At 41.7% G+C, this 12,162-nt stretch overlaps 1 protein-coding gene across 1 annotated transcript in view; it reads right to left on the bottom strand.

The window, feature by feature from the left end:
- The window catches only part of LOC135541877 (inositol 1,4,5-trisphosphate receptor type 1-like), a 187,051-nt gene that overhangs the window by 104,515 nt on the left and 70,374 nt on the right, over positions 1-12,162 (bottom strand). Inside the window, exons 35-39 of the mRNA XM_064968332.1 lie at positions 11,184-11,304; positions 10,680-10,864; positions 10,431-10,579; positions 4,354-4,465; positions 432-467 (exon numbers count right to left, since the gene is read on the bottom strand). Coding sequence (XP_064824404.1) covers positions 432-467; positions 4,354-4,465; positions 10,431-10,579; positions 10,680-10,864; positions 11,184-11,304 — 603 coding nt within the window. The remainder of the gene's footprint in view (positions 1-431; positions 468-4,353; positions 4,466-10,430; positions 10,580-10,679; positions 10,865-11,183; positions 11,305-12,162) is intronic.

The following is a 12,162-nucleotide window of genomic DNA, read 5'->3' as shown; positions in this document are numbered from 1 at the left end:
TTGCTTTAAAACTGCAACGTGTTCTCTAAAATGTGTATAATTGCACAAATTGCATGTGGGTACACAAACTTTTGAGCAACTGAGGACCCTCATGATAAGTTCAGATTTTTGTGTCCTCCACCGCCATCAAAGGGGCCTTAGAGAGACTGGGTATGTCCAAACACACTGACAGCCTGCCCTACCAGCATGGGACTCTGGAACAGCATAACACTATTGGCTAATGCACACACACACACACTTAGCTTTACTTACTGAATGGGAGGGTGAGAGGGAAAGCAAACCAGAACTACCACTACAAGCCCAGACGTACTACCTACAGACACGTATCACCACCACATAGACACAACCACAGACCTACATTTAAGAGGAAAAGGCACATTGACAGAACAAGTGAAAGAGGGAGTAAGAAGTAGAAGAAAAAGAGGAACAACCTCTGGCATATCCATCTCATCATTAAAGGACCTGAGCTGAAAGAGAAGAGAGGAGGGTTAGATTGGTTAGCATAGGGAGGGTACAGGCTGCTGCTGTACCATTGTGAACACCACAACATAAGGGAACATATATCAACTTTATTCAGACAACCGATAAATACGGTCTTCAAAGCACTCATGTCATGTGTATCTTATCAAACATGTAATACTTTAGAAAAGACACCCTTTCCTCTGGTCTAAAAACAATATCCCAATGCCCCAGGGCAGTGATTGGGGACATTGCCCTGTGTAGGGTGCTGCCTTTCGGATGGGACATTAAACAGGTGTCTTGCTTCTCTGTGGTCACAAAAGATCTCATGGCACTTATTGTAAGAGTAGAGGCCCTCATACCATCACAGTCATCTAATCATCACCAGCTTCCCTGTAACTATTCCCCAGGTCGTTGCTGTGAACTAGAATGTGTTCTTTCAACTTACCTGGTAAAATAAGGGTTAAATTAATTTTAAAAAGAATTCTATTTGACGAGTCAAATAAGCTTGTGGACCTGGATAGGACTGCAATTCACTTAACACTTTCATTACTTTTTTACACAGTTATTACACATTGATTACACTAATCACTCCTATTTCATATGTCACAGCGATTCACCGATACATATGGTATAATGCTGGTGCTAAGCGGACATATGGAATTGTTTCAAGATGGTCATACTATGGATGATTTTTTGGACCCCTTTAGGTATAAAATAAATGTTTTGATAAAATATTGATTTTGTCCGTTACTACTAAAGCCCATATACACGCATTGAATAACAGTCATAAGAGGCAAAAAGGAGAGTTAAAAAAATGTATCACAAAAAACAAGGTTTTAAAGTGTACTAAATCTAGGAATTATACTCAGGAAATATATATAGACAGTACCAGTCAAAAGTTTGGACACACCTACTCATTCAAGGGTTTATCTTTATTTTCACTATTTTCTACATTGTAGAATAATAGTGAAGACATCACAACTATGAAATAACACATGGAATCATGTAGTAACCAAAAAAAGTGTTTAACAAATCAAAATATATTTTAGATTCTTCAAAGTAGCCACCCTTTGCCTTGATGACAGCTCTGCACACTCTTGGCATTCCCTCAACCAGCTTCATCTGGAATGCTTTTCCAACAGTCTTGAAGGAGTTCCTACATATGCTGAGCACCTGTTGGCTGCTTTGTCTTCACTCTGTGGTCCAACTCATCCCAAACCATCTCAATTGGGTTGAGGTTGGGTGATTGTGGAGGCCAGGTCATCTGACGCAGCACTTCATCACTCTCCTTGGTCAAATAGCCCTTACACAGCATGGAGGTGTGTTGGGTCATTGTCCTGTTGAAAAACAAATGATAGTGGGACTAAGCACAAACCAGATGGGATATCACTGCAGAATGCTGTGGTAGCCATGCTGCTTAAGTGCGCCTTGAATTCTAAATAAATTACTGACATTATCACCAGCAAGGCACCCCCACACCATCACACCTCCTCCTCCATGCTTCACGGTGGGAACCACACATGTGGAGATAATTCGTTCATCTACTCTGCGTCTCACAGATTTCAACCGGTCTAATGTCCATTGCTCGTATTTCTTGGCCCAAGCAAGTCTCCTCTTCTTATTGGTGTCCTTTAGTAGTGGTTTCTTTGTAGCAATTCGAACATGAAGGCCTTTCCTTTCCTGTGGCGGTCCTCATAAGAGCCAGTTTCATCATAGCGCTTGATGATTTTTGCAACTGCACTTGAAGAAACTTTCAAAGTTCTTGACATTTTCCGGATTGACTAACCTTCATGTCTTAAAGTAATGATTCTCTGTTTATTTGAACTGTTCTTGACATAATATGGACTTGGTCTTTAACCAAATAGGGCCATCTTCTGTATAACACCCCTACTTTGTTACAACACAACTGATTGGCTCAAACGCATTAAGGAAAGAAATTTCACTATTTAACTTTTAACAAGGCACACCTGTTAATTGAAATGCATTCCAGGTGGCTACCTCATGAAGCTGGTTGAGAGAATGCCAAGAGTGTGTAAAGCTGTCATCAAGGCAAAGGGTGGCTACAGTGAAGAATGTGAAATATAAAATATATTTTGATTTGCTTAACACTTTTTGAGTTACTACATGATTCTATATGTGTTATTTCATAGTGTTGATGTCTTCACTATTATTCTACAATGTAAAAAATAGTAAAGATAAAACCCTTGAATGAGTAGGTGTCCAAACTTTTGACTGTTTCTGTATATATTTTTTAATACATATTTAACCCCTTTTTTGGGGTAGGCACAAAACTACCTTCATTACATAAATTTATTTTTATACCAGTACCGGGTACCTTCAGACGAATCCCGTGACACTTGTCGGGGTCATATAGCAAAATGGAGAACACCATCGTGAGAATCTCCCCTTTCCACAGCGGGGTCCCATTCGTTTGTAGCCCAAACGGTTCGGACACCACTAAACAGAAATTGGCACATCGACTGTACTGACTTCAGACGAGTCTCCTGACACTTGTAGGGGTCAAAGAGCAAAACGGACAACACCATCGTGTTCGGTCAAACCGTTCGGACGCTACAGACAGAAAACCTATTTTCGGGATGTCTAATGGTCTGACAAACACCGCTCTAGCTCTGCCAACTTTCACTGCAGATGCGGAAGTGCAACACCGGCGGATGTTTTTTAAAATTATTTTGTTATGCAACTTAGACTGACACAGCGGTATGTCTAACGACTTTAGGGGGATTGAAAGGGATGTACAAATAGCTAGCGAGCTAGTTATTTTCATGAACTGAAATTTGATTTCAATAGGAACACAAGTGGCTGCCTAGCTATTATTGAAAATAACTGCAGTTTCTGCTGGTCATTGTTTTCAGACTGTTTCAGGCATTGGTGCTAACTAGGTAATCAAGCTTAAGTTAGCTAGCTACCCCAGAAGTTGCTAATAACATCTGCATCTAACATTTTTGATCCTGCTCATTTGATCCTCACACAGATGTTTTCCATTCGGTCAAAGAAATAATGCCTTATTACCAAAGCAGTATTGTAAACACATTTGGTGGCCCTTGGCTTGCACAGCCTATATCAATTAGCGATAGCATTCTAGCCAACAGCCACTGCTGCATCCAAAATATTTATTTTACACAACGCAATATAATCTTAGCAACTATTCAAGCAAGAATCAAAACAAACATAATTGTAAGCGTATGAGAAACCAAAAAAGTTATTTTGTTTAGAAGTAATAAAAATGTAAATCTAGACTGTTGACTGGGTGTTGGCTGATGGTGTTGGCTTTCTTAATGACGCCAAGAGTGTGTCGCATACTGGAAAAGGGTCTATAGAATTTTGTTATTTGTAGTGTCAAATTAAAAGCTTATTTGACGCATCAAATAGTGTTATTTGACGTGTATATTTTTGACACGCAAAGACCAAAATTGCATTCCATAGTAAAAGGTGTTACACACAGATTGAAAAGTTTTTGGTATAATGGAAGAGGGAAATTCCATCCATTCTGAACCAATAGCTTTTATATGAAGATGGACCATCGGGAGCTACAGTACATCTTCATGCTTGTCCTCACACATGGATGCTTTCATTGGGCCATGCAGGTTAGTTAGTGGCCAGCCAAGTATTCATGAGGTCAGTCTAGCTTGGCCAAGCTGTGTGTGTGTGTATTCATTACATCGACCCATATAATTCCATATCACATCAGAATAAATATTACACGCCCAGACATCGGTTGATGAGTATTACAATGTAAGCAATCCTAAAAAGAGGTTAGACACTAGACAGAACTGTTCATCGATCCAACTGTGATTGAAAGAAAGAGATGTTCTTAGATGTTCAGGGCTGCAGCTGGATGTAAGGTAAGAAGTGATGTGGCTCGTGGTTTACCTTCTCTCCGTATCCTCGGTCTTTGGTCATCATCTCTCGGAGGGTCTGCAGGACTTTGATACACAGCCTCTCCTCATTCTCCTCCAGCAGCTGCTTGGTGTGTTTGATCAGCCTGGGGAGAGACAGGGTCAAAGGTCACCATGGGGTCACTAATCATGGGGGCACCATGGGGTTGAGGTCACAAGAGGATTGACTGGATGGGTGGGTTTGGGGGACACCATGCTGGAGTGGCGGTGTTGTGCAGACATTCACATTCATATTTGTGTTATTTAGCAGACACTCCTAACCAGAGTGACTTAACAGTCAGTGCATTCAAATAAGTTTGGTAGGTAAATTGACAGCTTCATTAAAAACTACCTACGAAACACCCGTCTCAACGTCTAGGCAGAGTTGCAAAGAAAAAGCCATATCTCAGACTGGCCAATAAAAATAAAAGATTATAAAATGGGCAAAAGAACACAGACACCGGACAGAGGAACTCTGCCTAGAAGGCCTGCATCCCGGAGTTGCCTCTTCACTGTTGATGTTGAGACTGGTGTTTTGCGGGTACTATTTAATGAATCTGCCAGTTGAGGACTTGTGAGGCATCTGTTTCTCTAGACACTCTAATGTACTTGTCCTCTTGCTCAGTTGTGCACCGGGGCCTCCCCCTCATTTTTCTATTCTGGTTAGGGCCAGATTGTGCTGTTCTGTGAAGGGAGTAGTACACAGCATTGTATGAGATCTTCAGTTTCTTAGCAATTTCTCACATGGAATAGCCTTCATTTCCCAGAACAATAATAGACTGATGAGTTTCAGAAGAAAGTTCTTTGTTTCTGGCCATTTTGAGCCTGTAATCGAACCCACAAATGCTGATGCTCCAGATCCTTAACTAGTCTAAAGAAAGCCAGTTTTATTGCTTCTTTAATCAGAACAATAGTTTTCAGCTGTGCTAACAATTGCAAAAGTGCTTTCTAATGATAAATTAGCCTTTTAAAATGATCAACTTGGATTAGCTAACACAACGTGCCATTGGAACACATTGCTGATAATGGGCCTCTGTACGCCTATGTCGATATTTCATGAAAATAAATCTGCCGTTTCCAGCAACAATAGGCATTTACAACATTTAAATTTTTTATTTTACCTTTATTTTACTAGGCAAGTCAGTTAAGAACAAATTCTTATTTTCAATGATGGCCTAGGAACAGTGGGTTAACTGACTGTTCAGGGGCAGAACGACAGATTTGATTTTCTTTCAAAAACAAGGGCATTTCTAAGTGACCCCAAACTTTTGAATGGTACTGTATATAGTACTAGTCCAAAGTTTGGACACACCTACTCATTCGAGGGTTTTTCTTTATTTTACTGTTTTCTACATTGTAGAATAATAGTGAAGACATCAAAACTGTGAAATAACACATATGGAATCATTTAGTAACCAACAAAGTGTTAAATCAAAATATATTTTATATATTGAGTTCTTCAAAGTAAACACCCTTTGCCTTGATGACAGCTTTGCAAACTCTTGGCATTCTCTCAACCAGCTCCATGAGGTAGTCACCTGGAATGCATTTCAATTAACAGGTGTGCCTTGTTAAATTAATTTGTGGAATTTCTTTCCTTCTCAATGCATTTGAGCCAATCAGTTTTGTTGTGACAAGGTATGGGTGGTATACAGAAGATAGCTCTATTTGGTAAGAACAGCTCAAATAAGCAAAGAGAAATGAGAGTCCATCATTACTTTACTTTAATGTGGAAAAGATCAAAAACTTTGAAGGTTTCTTCAAGTGCAGTCGAAAAACCATCAAGCGATATGATGAAACTGGCTCTCATGAGGACCGCCACAGGAAAGGAATAACCAGAGTTACCTCTGCTACAGAGGATAAGTTCATTAGAGTTACCAGCCTCAGAAATTGCAGCCCAAATAAATGCTTCAGAGTTCAAGTAAAAGACACATCAACATCAACTGTTCAGAGGAGACTGTGTAAATCAGGCCTTCATGGTCAAATTGCTGCAAAGAAACCACTATTAAAGGACACCAATAATAAGAAGAGACTTGCTTGGGCCAAGAAACATGAGCAATGGACATTAGACTGGTGGAATCTGTCCTTTGGTCTGATGAGTCCAATTTGGAGATTTTTGTTCCAACCACCGTGTCTTTGTGAAACGCAGAGTAGGTGAATGGATGATCTCCGCAGGTGTGGTTCCCACCGTGAAGCAAGGGGGAGGTGTGATGGTGCTTTACTGATGATGTCTGTGATTTATTTAGAATTCAATGCACACTTAACCAGCATGGCTGCCACAGCATTCTGCAGCGATGCGCCATCCCATCTGGTTTGTACTTTGTGTAACTACCATTTGTTTTTCAACGGGACAATGACCCAACACACCACCAGGATGTATAAGGGCTGATCAAGAAGAATGTTCCCATGCATGCAAAATGTGTGTAGAATGTACACGTAAAAATATAACACTTATTTTTGTCCGCCCAAGAGTTGAATGGGCCAAAAGCAAATCTAAAATAAAAAGTTTTATAGGAAAAAACAATCACATATCACAGTCATTGCAAGTAGAATCTTATTAATTTGGTTAATATTCACTTTTGATTGGACTTTTCTATTCAGGTGATGTCAGGTGAAAAAATAAATTCAGGCAGACACATGATAACGGGTTCACTCTTCCCACGACCAATAATCTTATCCACAAATGTTCTCTTTGTGAAGGCCTTAGCCTCACACAACTGTGTCACCAAATATAGGCAATACCTGATCGTACGTAATGACTGAGTTACTGTATAAAAATGACCCCCAGACATTATTGTCAGAATGTGGGCTTCTATAGTTCTACTTGTGTTGCTGCTGACAGCAATTAAACAATAATGACCAAATGGAATGAATGCAATCTCTCTTCTTCGATGATGTATTCGCAGACAGACCATAGGTGGTGTGACACTACATTGATCTACCCCAAAGTCATCACAAACGTCAGCAAGGCTTAGAACCAAGTTACAGGTACAATGTACTATGCATGTATTTCAACCATTGGATGACAAATAAAACATAAAAAATGTACACGTAACATACTGTAACATCCTGATAGAGGTCTCTTTACAGCACTAGTGAGAGACGTCTACTACTTCAGATACATGGTCTGTGGTCAAATGAATTCCACAGGTTTGGGTGTAGGCTTGTTTAAGAATGGCCAGTGAGCTGTATTCAGTCGTGGCCAAAAGTTTTGAGAATGACACAAATATTAATTTCCAAAAAGTTTGCTGCTTCAGTGTCTTTAGATATTTTTGTCAGATGTTACTATGGAATACTGAAGTATAATTACAAGCATTTCATAAGTGCCAAAGGCCTTTATTGACAATTACATGAAGTTGATGCAAAGAGTCAATATTTGCAGTGTTGACCCGTCTTTTTCAATACCTCTGCAATCCGCCCTGGCATGCTGTCAATTAACTTCTGGGCCCCATCCTGACTGATGGCAGCCCATTCTTGCATAATCAATGCTTGGAGTTTGTTAGAATTTGTGGGGTTTTGTTTGTCTACCCACCTCTTGAGGGTTGACCACAAGTTCTCAATGGGATTAAGGTCTGGGGAGTTTCCTGGCCATGGACCCAAAATATCGATGTTTTGTTCCCCGAGCCACTTAGTTATCACTTTTGCCTTATGGCAAGGTGCTCCATCATGCTGGAAAAGGCATTGTTCGTCACCAAACTGTTCCTGGATGGTTGGGAGAAGTTGCTCTCGGAGGATGTGTTGGTACCACTCTTTATTCATGGCTGTGTTCTTAGGCAAAATTGGGAGTGAGCCCACTCCCTTGGCTGAGAAGCAACCCCACACATGAATGGTCTCAGGATGCTTTACTGTTGGCATGACACAGGACTGATGGTAGTGCTCACCTTGTCTTCTCCGGACAAGCTTTTTTCTGGATGCCCCAAACAATCGGAAAGGGGATTCATCAGAGAAAATGACTTTACCCCAGTCCTCAGCAGTCCAATCCCTGTACCTTTTGCAGAATATCAGTCTGTCCCTGATGTTTTTCCTGGAGAGAAGTAGCTTCTTTGCTGTGTTTCTTGACACCAGGCCACTCTCCAAAAGTCTTCACCTCACTGTGCGTGCAGATGCACTCACACCTGCCTGCTGCCATTCCTGAGCAAGCTCTGTACTGGTGGTGCCCCGATCCCGCAGCTGAACCAACTTTAGGAGATGGTCCTGGCGCTTGCTGGAATTTCTTGGGCGCCCTGAAGCCTTCTTCACAACAATTGAACCGCTCTCCTTGAAGTTCTTGATGATCCGATAAATGGTTGATTTAGGTGCAATCTTACTGGCAGCAATATCCTTGCCTGTGAAGCCCTTTTTTTTGCAAAGCAATGATGACAGCACGTGTTTTATTGCAGGTAACCATGGTTGACAGAGGAAGAACAATGATTCCAAGCACCACACTCCTTTTGAAGCTTCCAGTCTGTTATTCGAACTCAATCAGCATGACAGAGTGATCTCCAGCCTCGTCCTCGTCAACACTAACACCTGTGTTAACGAGATAATCATTGACATGATGTCAGCTGGTCCTTTTGTGGCAGGGCTGAAATGCAGTGGAAATGTTTTTTGGGGATTCAGTTCATTTGCATGGCAAAGAGGAATTGCAATTAATTGCAAAGTCCATCTGATCACTCTTCATAACATTCTGGAGTACCGTAATTTCCGGACTATAAGCCGCTACTTTATTCCCACGCTTTGAACCTCGCAGTTTATACAATGACGCGGCTAATTTATGGATTTTTCCCACTTTCACAAGATTCATGCCGCCAAAAAACTGAGCACCGTCACATAATGTGACGTAAATCGAGCGCGCTCAAACTTCCCATCATTCTGATTACGGTAGTAATTTTGTCACCCTCATCATGGCAAAGACACGGAGAAATGCATATGATGCAGCTTTCAAGTTGAAGGTGATCGATCTGGCTGTTGGAAAAGGAAATAGAGCTGCTGCACGGGAGCTTGGCCTTAATGAGTCGATGATAAGACGTTGGAAACAGCAACGTGAGGAACTGACAACAAAAACTTTCAGAGGGAAGAAAAGCAGATGGCCCAAAGTATTTGCAGCCACTCGACATCAGTGTAAATCGTGCATTTAAGGTGGCGCTCCTTGTTCAGTGGGAGGCTTGGATGACAAGTGGGGAGAAATCCTTCACTAAAACAGGCTGCATGCGAAAAGCAACTTATGGTCAAGTCTGCCAGTGGGTCCTGACAGTGTGGAGCATTGTCAAAAAATCCACTATCATCAACAGGTTTCGAAAGGCTGGACTGCTGCGTGTTGAAGGGGCAACATGAGCTCAGCGGGGTATTTGCCTCCGGATGAAAGTGACAAGAGCGACAATGAAAACGATCCAACATCGGATGAAGCAATTCTGAGGCTATTCAACTCCGACACCGAAGGAGATGACTTCAGTGGTTTCAGTGCACAGGAGGAGGAAGATAGTGACCAAGTTCATTTGTTTCAATGTACCGGTAGGCACCTGCGGCTTATAGACATGTGCGGCTTACTTCTGTACAAAATACATATTTTTTAATAATTCAGTGGGTGCGGTTTATATTCAGGTGCGCTTAATAGTCCAGCAATTACGGTATATGCAAATCGCCATCATACAAACTGAGGCAGCAGACTGTGAAAGTTAATATTTGTGTCATTCTCAAAACTTTTGGCCATGACTGTACAATGCTGAAGTTAATACTGATGGAGAGTCAGAATCAAATGCAGCAATCCTCCTGGAGTTAGAGTAAGGAGATGTAGGTATACATCCCGCTTCCATCAATCTACCAGATCTATCTATTCATATGGTCATAACACCATCAATGGCTTCCTGCTCTTCACCATGCAAGTTATGTTATCATGTTGAACAGAGCTGAAGGAAGTGCTTGGATGAATTCCTCCAACCAATAAATACATTCATCAAGAATTGGCAATGTGCCTTTCTTTAATTTGGTTTTCAATATTATTATTATTTTTTTAACCATATGTCCATATAATATCCCAGACACTGTATACTTTGTATAGGGTTGGGGTGGGATTGTTAACGTAAACACACGTACTTGCAGATGAATCCGCCACTCTCACACTTCCTGCGGGAGTCTGTGTTCTCCGGAAAGAGCAGCTCTGGCCGATGCAGCACATCCACTAGGACAGACAGCTCAGCCTGGACCAACGGACGCAGACGGTCCTCTAGAGCTGACACTATGTCCTACGGAGGGGAGTGAGGAACGGAGGGAGATAAGGAGGGGGAGGGTTAAGACAGAGACACGTTTAAAGGACAGACGGACTCACAAACCCAGTGTACCCACCTGCAGTCTCTCAATGATGTTCCTGTAGTCTCGTGAAGCGGTCAGTACAGAGTCTCTGCGGGCAGCATTGCGGGCAGACATTCTCCAGGACATTGCTGTCTTCTGGACAATGTTGTTGGACTTCACAAACAGGTTGTTCACCTGGCTGTCCAGATCCACTGGGATGGCGATGGCTCGTCCTTTAGCTGTCACACACCAAGAAAGACAAATAATGTGTGTGAAGAGGTCTTACAGGCAATATGATACAACACTCATCTTTAGAGTACATCCCAATCATAATACCACTGCCTCATCAGCGGATTTGACTAACAAAAGAACAACAAATTACTAACATCAAGTTGGATTTCTTTGAAAACATACATAAATAAAGTGTTATAAAGCACGTCAAATCTATACATACACCAGAGTAGTTCATAGAACTACTTATTATTTTGAGTTGTCTTTGTTAGTTGATGATATAATCAGTGTTGGGGGTTAGTGTTAGGAATGTGTTGTCCTCCTTACCCACGTCAGACAGCACCTTGATACAGCTCTCCACTGATCCCTTCTGAACTGGGACCAGCCAGTTACAGTGATACACTCTGAACACTGCCTGTAACTGCTGAACAAACACAGGCTGTCTGGTCTGGGGACAGGGAGAAGGTAGAGGGAGAATAATAATAATATTAAGTTATAACACAGATCAACTACACTGAACAAAAATATAAATGCAAGTGTAAAGTGTTGGTCCCATGTATCATGAGCTGAAATAAAACATCACTGAAATTTTCGATAAGCAAAAAAAGCTTACTTTTCTCAAATTTTATGCACAAATTTGTTTACATCCCTGTTAATGAGCATTTCTCCTTAGCCAAGATAATCCATCCACCTGACAGAGGTGGTATATCAAGAAGCTAATTAAACAGCATGATCATTACACATGTGCTGGGGACAATAAAAGGTCACTAAAATGTGCAGTTTTGTCACACAAATCCATGCCACAGATGTCTCAAGTTGAGGGAGCTTGCAATTGGCATGCTGACTGCAGGAATGTCCACCAGAGCTGTTGCCAGAGAACTGAATGTACATTTTTCTACCATAAGCCGCCTCTAAAGTCGTTTTAGAGAATTTGTCAGTACTTCCAACCGGTCTCACAACCGCAGACCATCTGTGACCACGCCCAGGACCTCCACATCCAGGCTTCTTCACCTGCAGGATCATCTAAGACCAGCCACCCGGATAGCTGATGAACCTGTGGGTTTGCACAACCAAATAATTTCTGCACAAACTGTCAGAAACCATCTCAGGGAAGGTCATCTGCTTGCTCGTCGTCCTCACCAGGGTCTGACATTGTAACTGACTGCAGTGGGAAAATGCTCACCTTCGATGGCCACTGGCACGCTGGAGAAGTGTGCTCTTCACGGATGAACACCGGATTCAAATGTACCGGGCAGATGGCAGACAGCGTGTATGGTGACGTGTGGGCGATATGCTGATGTCAACA

Source organism: Oncorhynchus masou, chromosome 6, assembly GCF_036934945.1.
Source record: "Oncorhynchus masou masou isolate Uvic2021 chromosome 6, UVic_Omas_1.1, whole genome shotgun sequence".
Taxonomy (NCBI): Eukaryota; Metazoa; Chordata; class Actinopteri; order Salmoniformes; family Salmonidae; genus Oncorhynchus; species Oncorhynchus masou.
This window is presented reverse-complemented; position numbering and strand designations above follow the sequence as displayed.